Raw genomic sequence first — 13,977 nt, 5'->3', positions numbered from 1 at the left:
CCTCAAGTCCAGCTCTGAGTTCAGCAAGAAGTCTGCTTAAGGATGTTCTCTCTTCCTCTCCCTCCCCCCATTCTCTCTCTCTCTCTTTCTCAAATAAATAAATAAATCTTTAAAAACAACAACATCAACGAAAAACAAACCTTTGCTCTAGTGCTTTACCACTGGGTGTCACCTTGAACAAGCTGAACAGATTCATTACATTTATTCTCATATATAAAATGAGGATGGGACGCCTGGGTGGCTCAGTTGGTTAAGCGGCTGCCTTCGGCTCAGGTCATGATCCCAGCGTCCTGGGATCGAGTCCCACATCGGGCTCCTTGCTTGGCAGGGAGCCTGCTTCTCCCTCTGCCTCTACCTGCCACTCTGTCTGCCTGTGCTCGCTCTTGCTTCTCTCTATGTCAATAAATAAATAAAATATTTAAAAAAAAAAAAAATAAAAAAAAAAATAAAATGAGGATAATTGTGAAATAAAAAATGAGGAAAGAGAAATTGTTTTAAGGATGAGATGAAATCATCCACATAAGACACATAAGTCTGTACTGCAGGCAGAACACACAATTAGTTTAGTACTGCCTAAATTTCTTTCTCACTGTAATATATGAAATTTTATCACTAGCAATTTCTTCCTCAAGGCGAGGTATTGCCCTCTCTGGGAAAATTTCATTTATTATTGCCATTGTTTCTCTTTCTTTCAGCTATTTTAATTACAAAATCAATACGTATTATTGTAAAAGTTGAGATCATTCATTTAAATAGTTAGATCATATGATACATACTGTTTTATCATTTATTCTCTCAACCCAAGAATATTTCATAAATACCATTTCATGTCAAAAATGTACTTTACGGGGCCTGAGTGCCTCTGTCTGTTAAATGTCTGCCTTCAGCTCAGGTCATGATCCCAGGGTCCTGGGATCAAGCCCGGTGTTGCGCTCCAGCCCCGTGTTGGGCTTCCTGCTCAGCGGGGCGTCTGCTTCTCCCTCTCCCTCTTCTCCTCCCCCTGCTCTCGCACTCTCTCTCTCTCTCAAATAAATTACATCTTTAACAAAAAATATTTTAAATATATACTTTAACTTTTATGACTATTTCAATATATTGATGACTATCCTTTTTATGAATTTTACTATCAAAACTAAAGGCAAGGTAAATATTATATGTTAGATGACAGGATTGTTTAATTTAAAAGCAATGGCGTATATGTTGATTTATTTCTGTTACAGACTCAGCAGGGAATATGAAAGCCCTCCCTTTACACGATTGGCCCCTTCTTAGCTAGGTCTCAGCTTGGAAACCATCTCCCCAAAGAGATCTTTCCTTATATCTTAGCTAATAGAGCACTTGTCAACCCGGCAGTCACTCACACCTATTACCATTGTATCCTATTTTAATAATACCTAACCACCACTTTCTGATACAAATATATATACTATATATACATAATATATATATTCTTATTTATTGTCTGCTTCCTATCACTATGCCTCCTCACATGCGTGTAGATACACACAAAGATACATATAAATGCCATGAAAGCAAGGACATTTCCCATCTTCTTCATTGCTGTTTCCTTAAAGCCTAGAAAAACTGTAGAGACATTACAGGAATTCAGCCAGTATTTACCGACGATTACAGACTGCATTGCACTCCACCAAAATTCATACAATTACAGTCATAAGCCCTACTATTTTAAGATGTGACTGTATTTGGAGATTTGGGCTTTAAAGATCTAATTAACTTAAAAACAAGGCCATTAGAGTGGCCCTAATCCAAACTGGCCAGTATTCTTTTCAGAAGAGAGGAGGACATCCTAGGAAAGCCACCAGGGCTGTGCCCACAGAGGAAAGGCCACATGAAGACAGCGTGAGAAGGCCATTGCAAGCCAAGGAGAGAGTCCTCAGAGAAACCAACCCTGGTGACACCTTGATCTTAGAGCTCTAGCTCTCAGAGCCAGAGAAAGTCGATTTCTATTGTTTAAGACACCTGGCCTGTGTTACTTTGTTATGGTAACACCAGCAAACTAGTACATTGAGTAAATAAATATGATTCAAAAGAAAAGAGGAAAATTTGCCAAGCAGTACAGATTTCTTTGGAGAAAAAGTCTATAAAATATTTACTTTAAACAAAGTAAGCCCCTAACCAAATGAACTGAATTGTCCTAACAGGGACAGAACAGGTGCTTTGACTTATGTTTGAACAGAAAGGTGGCCCAACAATGTGCCAGCTCCCTCTGCTACATTCCCATGGCTGGGGAAGAGAACAGATGTTATGGGTTCTAGAGACCTAAGCCCAGAACCTGCTCAAACACAGTGGCCCTGCCATGGAGGGTCCTCAAATTGGAATGGTATTGGTGCTTGTGTAGACTGAGCATTCAATACTGAGCCTTGGAAGCCATCTGGAGATCCTCCGGGACAGGTTGGCCAATAGGAATTGGACTAATCCGTGGCCACCTTCCATATGGACAACACATTCTAGAGTTTTTAGAAGCCAAATGAGTGGAGAGAGGCCAGTGGACTAATTGGACTTATTACTGAACTTGGCTTATGGAGCTCAATCTGGATCTAATATGATTTAGAAATATAAATACACATGTCATTTATTTATTTATTTATTTATTTATTTTTAAAGATTTTTATTTATTTATTTGACAGAGAGAGATCACAAGTAGGCAGGCAGAGAGAGAGAGAGAGGGAAGCAGGCTCCCTGCTTTGCAGAGAGCCCGATGCGGGACTCGATCCCAGGACCCTGAGACCACGACCTGAGCTGAAGGCAGCAGCCTAACCCACTGAGCCACCCAGGCGCCCCACATGTCATTTATTAAACTCTGAGTATCATGGAATAAATCAGGTCTACTACAATAATTACAGCCCACATGGATATTGCTCTTGGACTCTCTTCTGTCTTTCTTCCACTAACTACCTTCCAGAAGATCCTGGGGCCACTTAAGCAGATCTAATAGGCCCAGGGAATGGGACAAGGAGTGATGGAGATGTGAACAGAAAGACTGTTACATTACGAGAACCAGTCTTTCGTCAGAGAGTGTTAAAGCCTCTATTGCCAGACACTTCCCACTCACTCCTCAAGTCTGAGGCATAGATAAAATGTGCAAATGGAACTTTGCACTGGGTACAAAATTGCCTGTCTTCTTTGACTTCAAGCTGGGGAACAGGACGACGGGGAGAGGAAGGGCAGATGCCCCCATTTAGTCAATCAGCTGTGGCCCAGCTACATGCCCACACCTCTGTCTCAGTGTTTGTGGGTTTTGGACCACACAAATCCAACCTTCACTATTCAGAGTCAGTGACTCCCAGGCTCAGATAGACAAGAAAGCAGTTCCTACTGGACAAGAAGAAATTGTACTATGGGGAAAACATGTAGTTTAGGGGAAAAAAATAATGGAGGAAAGAAGCTGGAAGTTTGGAGAAAAGACAGCTTGGAATTTGACAATGTGGTTGAAGAGCAGTGAAAAACACTGGGGCCCAAAGTGGAGTTGCCTGTGAGTGAAGGAGAAATAGAGCTGGGGGTGGGGTGGGGTGGAGTGGTGGTTTGGGGAAAAATTGTTTAAAAAAAAAAAAAAGATAAGTAATTTGGAATCTGACCAAAATATACTTTTTAGACCACTGAGAGGTCCCAAAGCCCCCAGTGTGGAGCAACACGGTGGGGAATGAACTTAGCTTGAGTACGGAAAGGGTCTCGTGTCAACTCCACGTTCATCAGCCAGGTGACCCGGGAGAAGTCACTTAACCTCTGAGCTTCAGAATCTTTCTTTGCTTGCTTCAAGTTTTTATTTACATTCTAGTTAGTTAACATAGTAGGATAATATTGGTTTCAGGAGTAGAATTTAGTGATTCCTCACTTATGTGCAACACACCAGGCTCATCAGAAGTGCCTGAGATAGCGCGGTCTGCTGCCTCCCTCATGGGGCTGCCTGGGGGATCAAACAGAAGAAGGGAATCCGAGTGTTCTCTGAGAGAAAGCAGGCAGGCTCTAGAGTCAACGATCATGCTGAAATCCCATCTCTACTACTTACTAGTTGTGACCTTGAGCAAGTTACTCCACCTCTCCAAGGCTCATTTTGTCATCTGTGGAACGGACAACCTCATGGGTGATTGTTAAAATATAAGTGAAAAAAGATCCATGAAAGACTTGGCAATTTTCGGTATAGTAAGCATGAAGAAACCGTTCACTATTATCATAATTAAAAACTAGTGGTGGGGGGCGCCTGGGTGGCTCAGTGGGTTAAAGCCTCTGCCTTCAGCTTAGGTCTTGATTCCCAAATCGAACTCTCTGCTCAGCAGGGAACCTGCTTCCCTTCCTCTCTCTCTACCTGCCTCTCTGCCTACTTGTGATCTCTGTCTGTCAAATAAATAAATCTTTAAAAAAAAAAAAAACAAAAAAAAACCAAAACTAGTGGTGGGGCACCTGGGTGGCTCAGTCCATTAAGCAGCCAACTCTTGATTTCAGCTCATGATCTCAGCTGGGATTGAGCCCCGAGTCTGGCTCTGCTCTCAGTGAAAGTGTCTGCTCCCTCTTCTTCAGCCCCTCCTCTCTCTCTCTCTCTTTCTCTCTCTCTCACTCACTTTCAAATAAATAAATAAGTAAGTAAATAAATAAATATTTTTTAAAAGCCCAGTGGTTTGATAGGCTAATTTTTAATGAACTACGAGAATGTCTTGAGAAATGGTTCAGAGCGACGATCATAAGAGCTGCAGAGACTTACCCCGTTGAACTTGGGAAAAGGCAGAACTGAATCCACCCTACATGTCTGAGCCTAAAACATGACGTCATCATCTCACTTAGAGCTATTTTCTCTGCCTCTAAAGTGATTCCTGCTGCATTCAAGAAAACTGACTTCACACTATGTTGTGGGTATAATAGTTTGTTCTGAGGAGGAGCACAAAATATCGGGCCAAAGCTAGTCTTCAGGCTTTGGACACAGAAAACCCTCAAGCTCTTGGGTGTTCCCTTTTAGACAGAGTCAAAGCCACAAACACCTATCCAAAAATTTCCTCCCTATTCCCCAATTTCCTATCTTCTACCAAGGATCACCTCCTCATATGCTCCCAGGGTAACTGCCCAGGGAACTCTGCTATGTGTTCCTCTCATCTGCTACCACAGGACTTCCTAGGACTACCCCATGACAATGGGGCAAATCTAAGTACCATATCTAGTGACATTACAGGGAAAGCTTCTATTACGAAGACTCTACAACCTGAGTCAGCTACCCCTGAGTACAGAGAGACATGTCATCTGTTCCTTGGTTGTAACCTAGAGTAGAACAGGGCCATGGCAAACTCAAGTTCTGAGACCAGGTACCAAGTGGAAGATTCATTCCATCTTCTATTCTGTCAGGGGGCCAAGCATCAGGAGGGACCAGGAGATACATTTTGTTCTCTGGGAACCTCTGGCTTGATCCCAAATAAACCTTCTCTTATATGGCACCTGTACCAATTCCCAAACTTCCAATGCTGTGCATGTCTTCTGGTAGCCTTGAAGCCACCTCTGCCATTTTTAGATCTGTATTCATGACCAAGACAGAACCTTGCTGGTTCTCAGTCTCTTCCTCTATAAATGGAAATAATTTCGTTCTGCATGTCTCACAATTAAAACACTTGTGAACAGTCAAATTTGAAACTCAATGCCAATGAAGATCAGCATACCACTGTTTGTGTGTATGAAGGCTCGTTAAAAGCTGTCAGGCACGGTACAAATATAGCACCTTCCCCCGGAGGTGTGAGCCCATCAGGATGAGAGGAGGTGCCATTGGAGAGGCCAGAGCTCTGAGCAGTATCTGTTCTGTTGTGAGGACACCAGCCTCCAGCCATGCCAGGCACTGGAAGAAGACATCCTATGGGCCCCTCCCAACCCCATGAGCCCCACAGTGGCATTTTCCCCAGCTTCTGCTAGTTTCCATTTACTTCATTCACCCAGCTTACTTCCTGTCTCATAGCCAGACTTCTTAGCCTTTTTCACTTTGTTCATCACCTCCAGAACATGTACTCATTTCTACCTTTCAGAGAATTCAAAGGTAGACTGTGCCTCCTCTGGCCCTTCACCACCCTGGAACTCAGAGGAGCTGGGAAGGAGAAGCAAGATATAGACACTCGCTCCACCTCTGTTTCCCTCTGGCCCAGTCGTCCCTCAATAAATTACAGGGTTGTGTCTTGGTGGGTCCCAAATTAAGGTCATTTCTGGGAAGATTAACTCTGTACTGAGCCCAGCACAATAGTCTTACTGCACCTAAAATAGAAAATTCCAGAATTCCCCCCTTTCATTGTTCTGAACGATCACCAAATACTCCACGCTTTCACTATGTGCTAATCTCTCTACTTACGGCTGGTTCTCTGATCAGAACCTAAATTTTCCATTTTCCAGACCCTTTCTAATATGTTGTCTGAGCATACAATAAAGAGCTCGGGCTGTCAGCGCTTAGCAGGTGGGGGCAATTGAATCACCACTGGTGCAGACTCCCAGGGCAACAAGGAAGCTGCTCAAAAAGAACCCAGAACATGGCTCAGTGGGTTAAGCCTCTGCCTTTGGCTCGGGTCATGATCTCAGGGTCCTGGGATCGAGCCCCACTTTGGGCTCTCTGCTCAGCGGGGAGCCTGCTTCCCCCTCTCTCTCTGCCTGTCTCGCTGCCTACTTGTGATCTCTCTGTCATATGAGTAAAAAAAATCTTTAAAAAAAAAAAAAAAAAAAAAAAGAATCCAGAACAGTGCAAGTGACGAGAAAGATGAATATCCTAAGAGAGGAAGGATATAGTTTGGGGGCTTCCAACCTCCAAATGTATCAGGTAAATGTCCACTTAACTTCTCTTTCCAAGGGCTCCTGTCCGCAAGAGTTGGTGGGAAGGAAAGCCAGCTGAAAGGCCAGACTCCCATGAAACTCTGCTTCTCCCTTCTTGTCACCTCTTGACAGTGGGGTCCTGGTTCCCCCAAAGCCTTAGATGTGACCTTCTTGCCCAGTGGTTTCTACTTGAGAGAAGGGTCTTCATGCTTACAGATACAAGACTTCTCTCCCTTCGTGGGAGAGCAGCCAAGTTCTAAGCCCTTACTTAGAGGGAGTTAAATAAATCATGTCAGAGGGCCCAGGCTGTTCCTCCTCTTCTCGTCCCAGGCTAAGAAGGTCCAGCTGTGACATACGGGGACTTGGCTTTTCCCCCGCACCCCAGAGTCCTCCCAGGAGTCAGCTGGTCTTCCTCTCTGCTCTCACAAGGTACGTTTTCTTATCATCTGTCGGTCATGAATCCATAGACAACCAAACACGGCAGAGCTGATACAAGGCTGAGGGAAGGGAAAGCTACAGGTGTATTTGTCTGGGAGGAGCAGTGACCCTCCACCCTCACGTTCACCCTCTCCCTCACCTTGAGAGCTATAAAGGCTCTCCACCAGCCACTCAACTTACATGCTTCTGCCATCATGAATCCACTCCTGATTCTTGCTTTTGTGGGAGCTGCTGGTAAGTTCATGCATGACTTTGGACCGCACTTGACCCCCACTCCCCCCGACCGAGATCCCTGCTCCACTCTTGCTGCTCTTCTGTGTTTACCTGGCCTCTGAGAGTCTGTCTCTCCTGTCCAGCAGCCCTCCTTCTCATTCTTGGGCTCTCTGTAAGCCTCACTCCTCCCACTTTGTGCTGACCCCAATCCCGACCCTGACATTCATCCATTTATTTTGAGACGTTGTTGGGAGAGGCTATAAAGGGAGAGCAGGTGCAGGCGGTCCATGAAATGAACCAGGGGTCTTGAGGCTCAGTTCCAGCAGTGCTGGGATAGCTTCCCTACAGGTGTTCTCAACCCCAGGTACACCTAGGGAAGATGAAGGAACACTCATGCCGGAGTCCTAGCCCTAGAAATTCTGATTTCATCGGCCTGGGGTGTGACCAGTGCATTGAATTTTTAAGTTCCCCAAATGATTTTAGGGTCCCCACGTGGGCAGCCAAGGTTGCGAATCACCATTCCTTTGGCCCATGAGTTGGCCTACCTTTGTCCTGCCTAATGGGTCTGGGGGCTCCTGTCCCCAGGCTCACCCTGCAGATTTTTAGTGATTGGAAAAACTGGGTACAGCCAGGGCTACTTAGCCAGATTTTCCTAGCTAGGCCAATCCATCCTGACAATCTGGGGTTCAAATAGCCACGAGGAGTACACCAGTGGAAAAAGAGAAGCACTGAGTGAATGACAAAACCACATTCGGACCCATGTCACTCTGAGTGCACTGTGAGGGCATTGTCTGTGTCCTCACCCTAGAGCCACCAGTAGAGGTCTGTGACTGAGCCTCAGGAGGCACGTGGCCACGTGCCCTGCAGACATACCAAGAGACCCAGGAGAGCTCCGTGCTGTGACACCTACTGGGGATGGAATGCTCCCTGCCAATAATCTGCCACCTCTGTGCTTATTGAAGACTTCTAACCCATATGCTCCAGCCAGGGGACTCAGGGCTCCACCCGCCCATACCTGCTGAACTGGCTTTTTCCTTCCTGTCTCCATTCAAGTTGCTTTCCCCACTGACGATGATGACAAGATCGTCGGTGGCTACACCTGCGAGGAGAATTCCATCCCCTACCAGGTGTCCCTGAACGCGGGCTACCACTTCTGCGGCGGCTCCCTCATCAGTGACCAGTGGGTGGTGTCTGCAGCTCACTGCTACAAGTCGTAAGTGCCGTGTCCTCTGGAGCCCTCTCTGAGAGCTGGGGTCAGCCCGGGGGTGCAGAGGTTGGGGAAAATGGCTGGGTGGGGACAAGAATTTGTCTCCGGCCACCCAGCTTACAGGAATGAAGGCGCAAAGAGGAGCATTCGACAGAAAGCCACTCGCATCCAAAAATCAATAGATAAAACAGCAAAGGCTGTTTCAGAAAAGGGTCAGAAAAGCAAGTAGGGACTCTTTTGGGGTGGTGAGGTCCAAAAAGGAAAGCAGCAAGGACCTCACATGAGTAACCTTGCCAGTTGGATACACACCAAAACTATGTAAGATATGTTAAAAAGAAATACTGTTGCCTGGCTTCTATCCCAGGGCACTTAGAATTTTCAGGAAGAGGGGTCTGACTATTGGTGAGTTTTTAATGCTTTCCATCTCTGGTGACTGGACTCTGTAGCAGAGCTGAGACTCACTGCCTAGACCAAGGTTCTCAAACCTGAGTGGGCATCAGAATCACCTGCAAGGCTTGCTAAACTGCAGACCACTGGGTCCCACGCCAGAATCTCTGATTCAGCAGGTCTGGGGTGAGAACTAAGACTTCGTACATCTAACAAGTTCCTGGGGGGTGCTAAGGCTGCAGGTCCCAGGGCAAGACCTTGAGAACCACTGGAGTAGATCATACAGGATAATGGCACTCACCAGACCCAGACGGGAAGGAGTAGAAGTCTCTGTATGTTGCTAGGCAAGCTACAGAGGATGAGGAATATATGGGGAACTTCAAGGTGGTCATTTATGCCTGTGGCACTAGGTGCAGGGGTTGGGGGAGGGCTTGTGGGGAAGGCAAATGGAAAAACAGGTTGAGGAGCAAGCCCCATGTCATCTCCCTCCATGACCACCTACCTCTGAAGGAGAAAGTTCTTGGTCTCATCCCTGTACTGACCCACTACCCCTCTCCTGCCAGGTGATTCTGCCACACTCCCACTCATGAGTAGGGTGCTCGAGAACCCTAGAGAAAAGCGGGCATATAGAAAAAAAGGGTTTCCCCATGCTTGTCTTCCCAACAGCCGCATCCAGGTGAGGCTCGGAGAGTACAACATCGAAGTCAAGGAGGGGACTGAGCAGTTCATCAACTCGGCCAAGGTCATCCGCCACCCCAAATATAGCAGCTGGTCCCTGGACAATGACATCATGCTCATCAAGCTGTCCTCGCCTGCTGTCCTCAATACGCGGGTGTCCACCATATCTCTGCCCTCCGCCTGTGCAGCTGCTGGCACCCAGTGCCTCATCTCTGGCTGGGGCAACACCCTGAGCTCTGGCAGTGAGTGGAACCCTCCATAACCCATCCTCCAACTTCCCCACCTATCCCAGAACCAGGCTTGCCCCTGAACTTGAACCCCACTACATGCAGGCCTGGGTCCTCGAAGGAGGCAAAGCTTTAAGGAGTTAACCCCCTAGAATCCAAATAGGGGACAAATATAGCACTTGTTATTGTCCCATCTAGGGAGGGGTTCAGAAGGAATCAGTCTGGAAACAAAACCCATAGTTCCTTGCTGAAGCTTTTACGTTCTTGGTGTCCTCGGTGTTCAGCCCTGGATTGCTGTCCCCCACCCTGGCCTGACTCCCATTTCTCCTTTCCTCCATCTCTCCCTGCTCCTCAAAGTCAACTACCCTGAGCTGCTGCAGTGCCTGGACGCCCCACTCCTGAGTCAGGCCCAGTGCAAAGCCTCCTACCCCGGCCAGATCACGGAGAACATGTTTTGCGCTGGCTTCCTCGAGGGAGGCAAGGACTCCTGCCAGGTGACTTGACTCCTCCCATCTGAGACCCCTGCCCATACACATGGCCTCCTGGGGAGCAGGATTTGAACACCCAGGGCTGTGGGCTGGTGCAGGAGGGCTTCAGGCCGTGGACTTCTACAGAAGCGAGGAAGGCTAGGCTGCGTGGCAGTTACCCCCTTCATGAGAATGGGCCACCATGGGAGACCTTCAGAGCCACAGAGCTGAGCGCAATGCAATCTTTAAAGGTTCAGATGATATAGGGTTCTGTTTGCCCTTTTTGCCTTCTTTATAAAACTTGTCCCACCTTCTTCTTTCCCAGGGTGACTCTGGTGGCCCTGTGGTCTGCAATGGAGAGCTCCAGGGAATTGTCTCCTGGGGCTATGGCTGCGCCCAGAAGAACAAGCCTGGAGTTTACACCAAGGTGTGCAACTTTGTAGACTGGATTAAGACGACCATAGCTGCCAACAGCTAAAGCACTCCCAGTCCTTCTGCCATCACTATGCTAATTAAATGCATCTGTTCCAACTGTCTGCGTCTGTGCCTGCTCCCTCCCGCCACTACCCCCTGGGAACATCCTCCCAGCTGAGGTCAGACAGGGCTCTATCCCTTAAAGATGAATAGAGTGCCCCAGCTCCCAAAAGGTGTCCCATGGAATACTAGATTAGCAGTGTGTGAAGAGACGTAATCCAAAAAAATAATAAGCAGGGGTTCATGGGGACTATTTTCAGGGAAAAGAAAAGACATTTTAGAAGGCTGCATTAAAAAGGTTCCTTGGCCTTGGAACTTCCCTGGGGTCTAGAGTGCAGGGCCCATATGCGCCCACCCAAGGCACAGCCTGCATGACCTCATCACCTCCTGTGGCTGCCACCCTGAGCTTAATCATTTTGGAGACACTCATGCTGATCCTTTTGGCCTCTGCTGAGCCCCCCTGTACACGTACTCTTTCTAGCCCAGTGTGTACTCCCTCCCAGCAGCCCGCCCTGTGCCCTCTTTCCCACAACCTGTCTGAGGGAGACAACCCAGCAACCTGGGTCTCTATCCGTTATACTCCTTTGAAATCTGCCTCTTATTCATCCCATATAATGATATTAATGTGTGTCTATCACACTGAGCACTTTCCAGACATTTTCACATTTAGTTCCTTCGCCCTCTGAAATGGTTACTATTCCAGCAGTACAGGCAAGAAAGCAGAGGCTCAGAGAAGGCAGTTAGCTTACCAGATCCCTCATCCAGCGGATAGTAAACCTGAGGTCTGGCTCTTCACTAGCCTGACCCCAAAGCAGGCAACCTCTTTGCCCACCCCCCATTCCTCTTGCTGCAGCAGTGGTTGGAGATGCTGCCCAGCCTTCAGCTCTGCTCCTCTATGGCTCTCCAGGCCATTCTCTGCCTCCCTGCAGTTCATATGGGCTCTGCTCCCTGGCCATCTTCCAGCTCTGTCCTCAGAGAGATGCTACACGTTTCATCAATTCCTGATTAATACTTTGCCTGACCTCCCACCACTCCCAAAACAGAACCTGAGCTCCTTATCCTGCAGATGAAAGGCTCTTCCTTCTCTGTCCCTCCTTCTCTGCAGTCCTCCCCTCTCTGTCTCTGCTCCAGTGCTTGGAAATCCCAGGGGCTCCTCCAACCAGCCATGAACCCCACACCTTTAGCCCTGGGCATTACTGGTCCATCTGGCTTGACCCCCTTCCCACCTGCTCCTTCAGCCTCTTCAGAAGAGTCATTTCTGATTCCTTCGGCCCTGGGCTCCTCCTCCCCACCCCCACGCTGGCCCTGTTGGCCCCGTGGTCCGAGTGAGGAGCCCTCCTCTTGAGGGTGCTCACCGCTGCCACAGTCCTGCTCCTGCTGCCCAGTAACTATGGATGCATCTACCTGGCATGCAATGCTGAGATCCTTAGGCAAGAAATCTTGTCTTGCTCATCCTGGCATAGCTAGTGATTAAACAATGCCTACAATATAATGGGCAGTAGTGCAATGATTGAATTATTAAAGTATGAGCTAGGACCGGAGGGAAATGTATGGAAGACAGAAAGTACCTTCCGGAACACCGGTTCTCCAAGTGTGGACCCTGGCCCGGGGGACACCAGAATCACCCAGATGAAAGGAAGAGCCTTTCATCTGCAGGATAAGGAGCTCAGGTTCTGTTTTGGGAGTGGTGGGAGGTCAGGCAAAGTATTAATCAGGAATTGATATAGGAATTTAGGAGCAGTGCCAATTCCGGCGCCCCTCCCAGACTTACTGAATCGGAAATTCTGAAATGGAGCCCGGCCACTTGCATTTTCCAAGAATTCCACACCATTCTGATGCATACGGAAGCTTGAGAGCCATTGCAGTGGGCATGTCCCTCCGCAGCGCTCTCTGTGGAAGCAGCAGCCACTCACATTTTCACTGATTTCAGGCACCACAATGAAGCTTCATGTGTACTCTCTGATTTAGATCTCTCAATAATTCCCTAAGGTAGGCGGTTTTGTTATTAAAGGGGCATAGCAGCTTGCCCTGGGCCTCACTGACCGGACTGGAGGACCGGGCAATCTGGCTCTGGGAAGTGGGCCTCCCTGAAGGGCGGGGCCTCGGTGACCCCAGTAGAGCCCCGGATTTAAACACCAAGGGCCAGGTGCTGGTTCCAGCTCTGTCACCTCATCACTCATGACTGAGACAACCAGCTTCTTCAGGTTGCGGTTTCATCAGAGGAAACTAGGAGACAAATTTGGGGTTTAAATGAATCTATGAATGTGCTCCAGAAGTTTCAAGAAGGGGCACCTGGGGGTCTTGGTTAAGTCTCCGACTGATGGTTTCACTCAGGTCATGATCTCAGGATCCAGAGATCGAGCCGGGGTGGGGCTCCACGCTCAGTGGAGAGTCGGCTTCCCCTTTGCCCCTCCCTGCCACGTACACATTCTCTCTCTCTCAAATAAATTTTAACATCTTAAAAAAAAATAGTTGCAAGAGTTACAGACATGTGAGATGCAATTTGTGTATGTCCTTCCCACGTCTCAGCCTCCGGAAAGGCAGGCAGGTAACACACTTACCCCTGCGGAGTGAGGCGGGGCGGGGGTGGGGGTGTGTGGGGGTGGATGGGGGGTGGGAGAGGTTCCCTCCAGCACCAACCACATTCTTCTCACGCCTTCAAGTGGCAACCCCGAGATGGCAACAATTTAGGTCTAAAATAAGTTAGGAAAGGCTGCCTCCTGCTGCCCAAGATGATGAAGATATTGAATGAAGATGATGAATGATTCCCACCCACATCTGCCTAACTCCTACAGGGGAAAAGAGAAAAGCTGTGTGTGCTCCTGGGCACACGGACGATGTGATAGCAAAGATAGGACAAACTCCAAAACTCCATCAGGATTGAAAGTAGCCGTGACACCAAGGGGCGCCTCGGTGGTTCAGTGGGTTAAGCCTCTGCCTTCAGCTCAGGTCATGATCTCAGGGTCCTGGGATGGAGCCCTGCATTGGGCTCTCTGCTCAGCGGGGAGCCTGCTCCCCCCCCCCTTTCTCTGCCTGTCTCTCTGCCTACTTGTGATCTCTCTCTCTCTGTCAAATAAATAAATAAATAAAATCTTTAAAAAGA

The 13,977-nt window shown here is 48.0% G+C and overlaps 1 protein-coding gene and 1 gene segment (V, D, J or C); both read left to right on the top strand.

Annotated features, from left to right (window-relative positions):
- Positions 1-13,977, top strand: part of LOC111151950 — an 83,723-nt gene that overhangs the window by 60,243 nt on the left and 9,503 nt on the right.
- LOC111151952 (anionic trypsin) lies at positions 7,407-10,938 on the top strand. Its single transcript, XM_022510193.1, has 5 exons — positions 7,407-7,455; positions 8,488-8,647; positions 9,695-9,948; positions 10,291-10,427; positions 10,726-10,938. The coding sequence occupies exons 1-5, from the start codon at positions 7,416-7,418 to the stop codon at positions 10,876-10,878; spliced, it is 744 nt and encodes a 247-aa protein (XP_022365901.1). The 5' UTR covers positions 7,407-7,415; the 3' UTR covers positions 10,879-10,938.

Source organism: Enhydra lutris, unplaced genomic scaffold (genome assembly GCF_002288905.1).
Source record: "Enhydra lutris kenyoni isolate GAN:26980312 unplaced genomic scaffold, ASM228890v2 scaffoldscaffold27, whole genome shotgun sequence".
NCBI classification, from domain to species: domain Eukaryota; kingdom Metazoa; phylum Chordata; class Mammalia; order Carnivora; family Mustelidae; genus Enhydra; species Enhydra lutris.
This window is presented reverse-complemented; position numbering and strand designations above follow the sequence as displayed.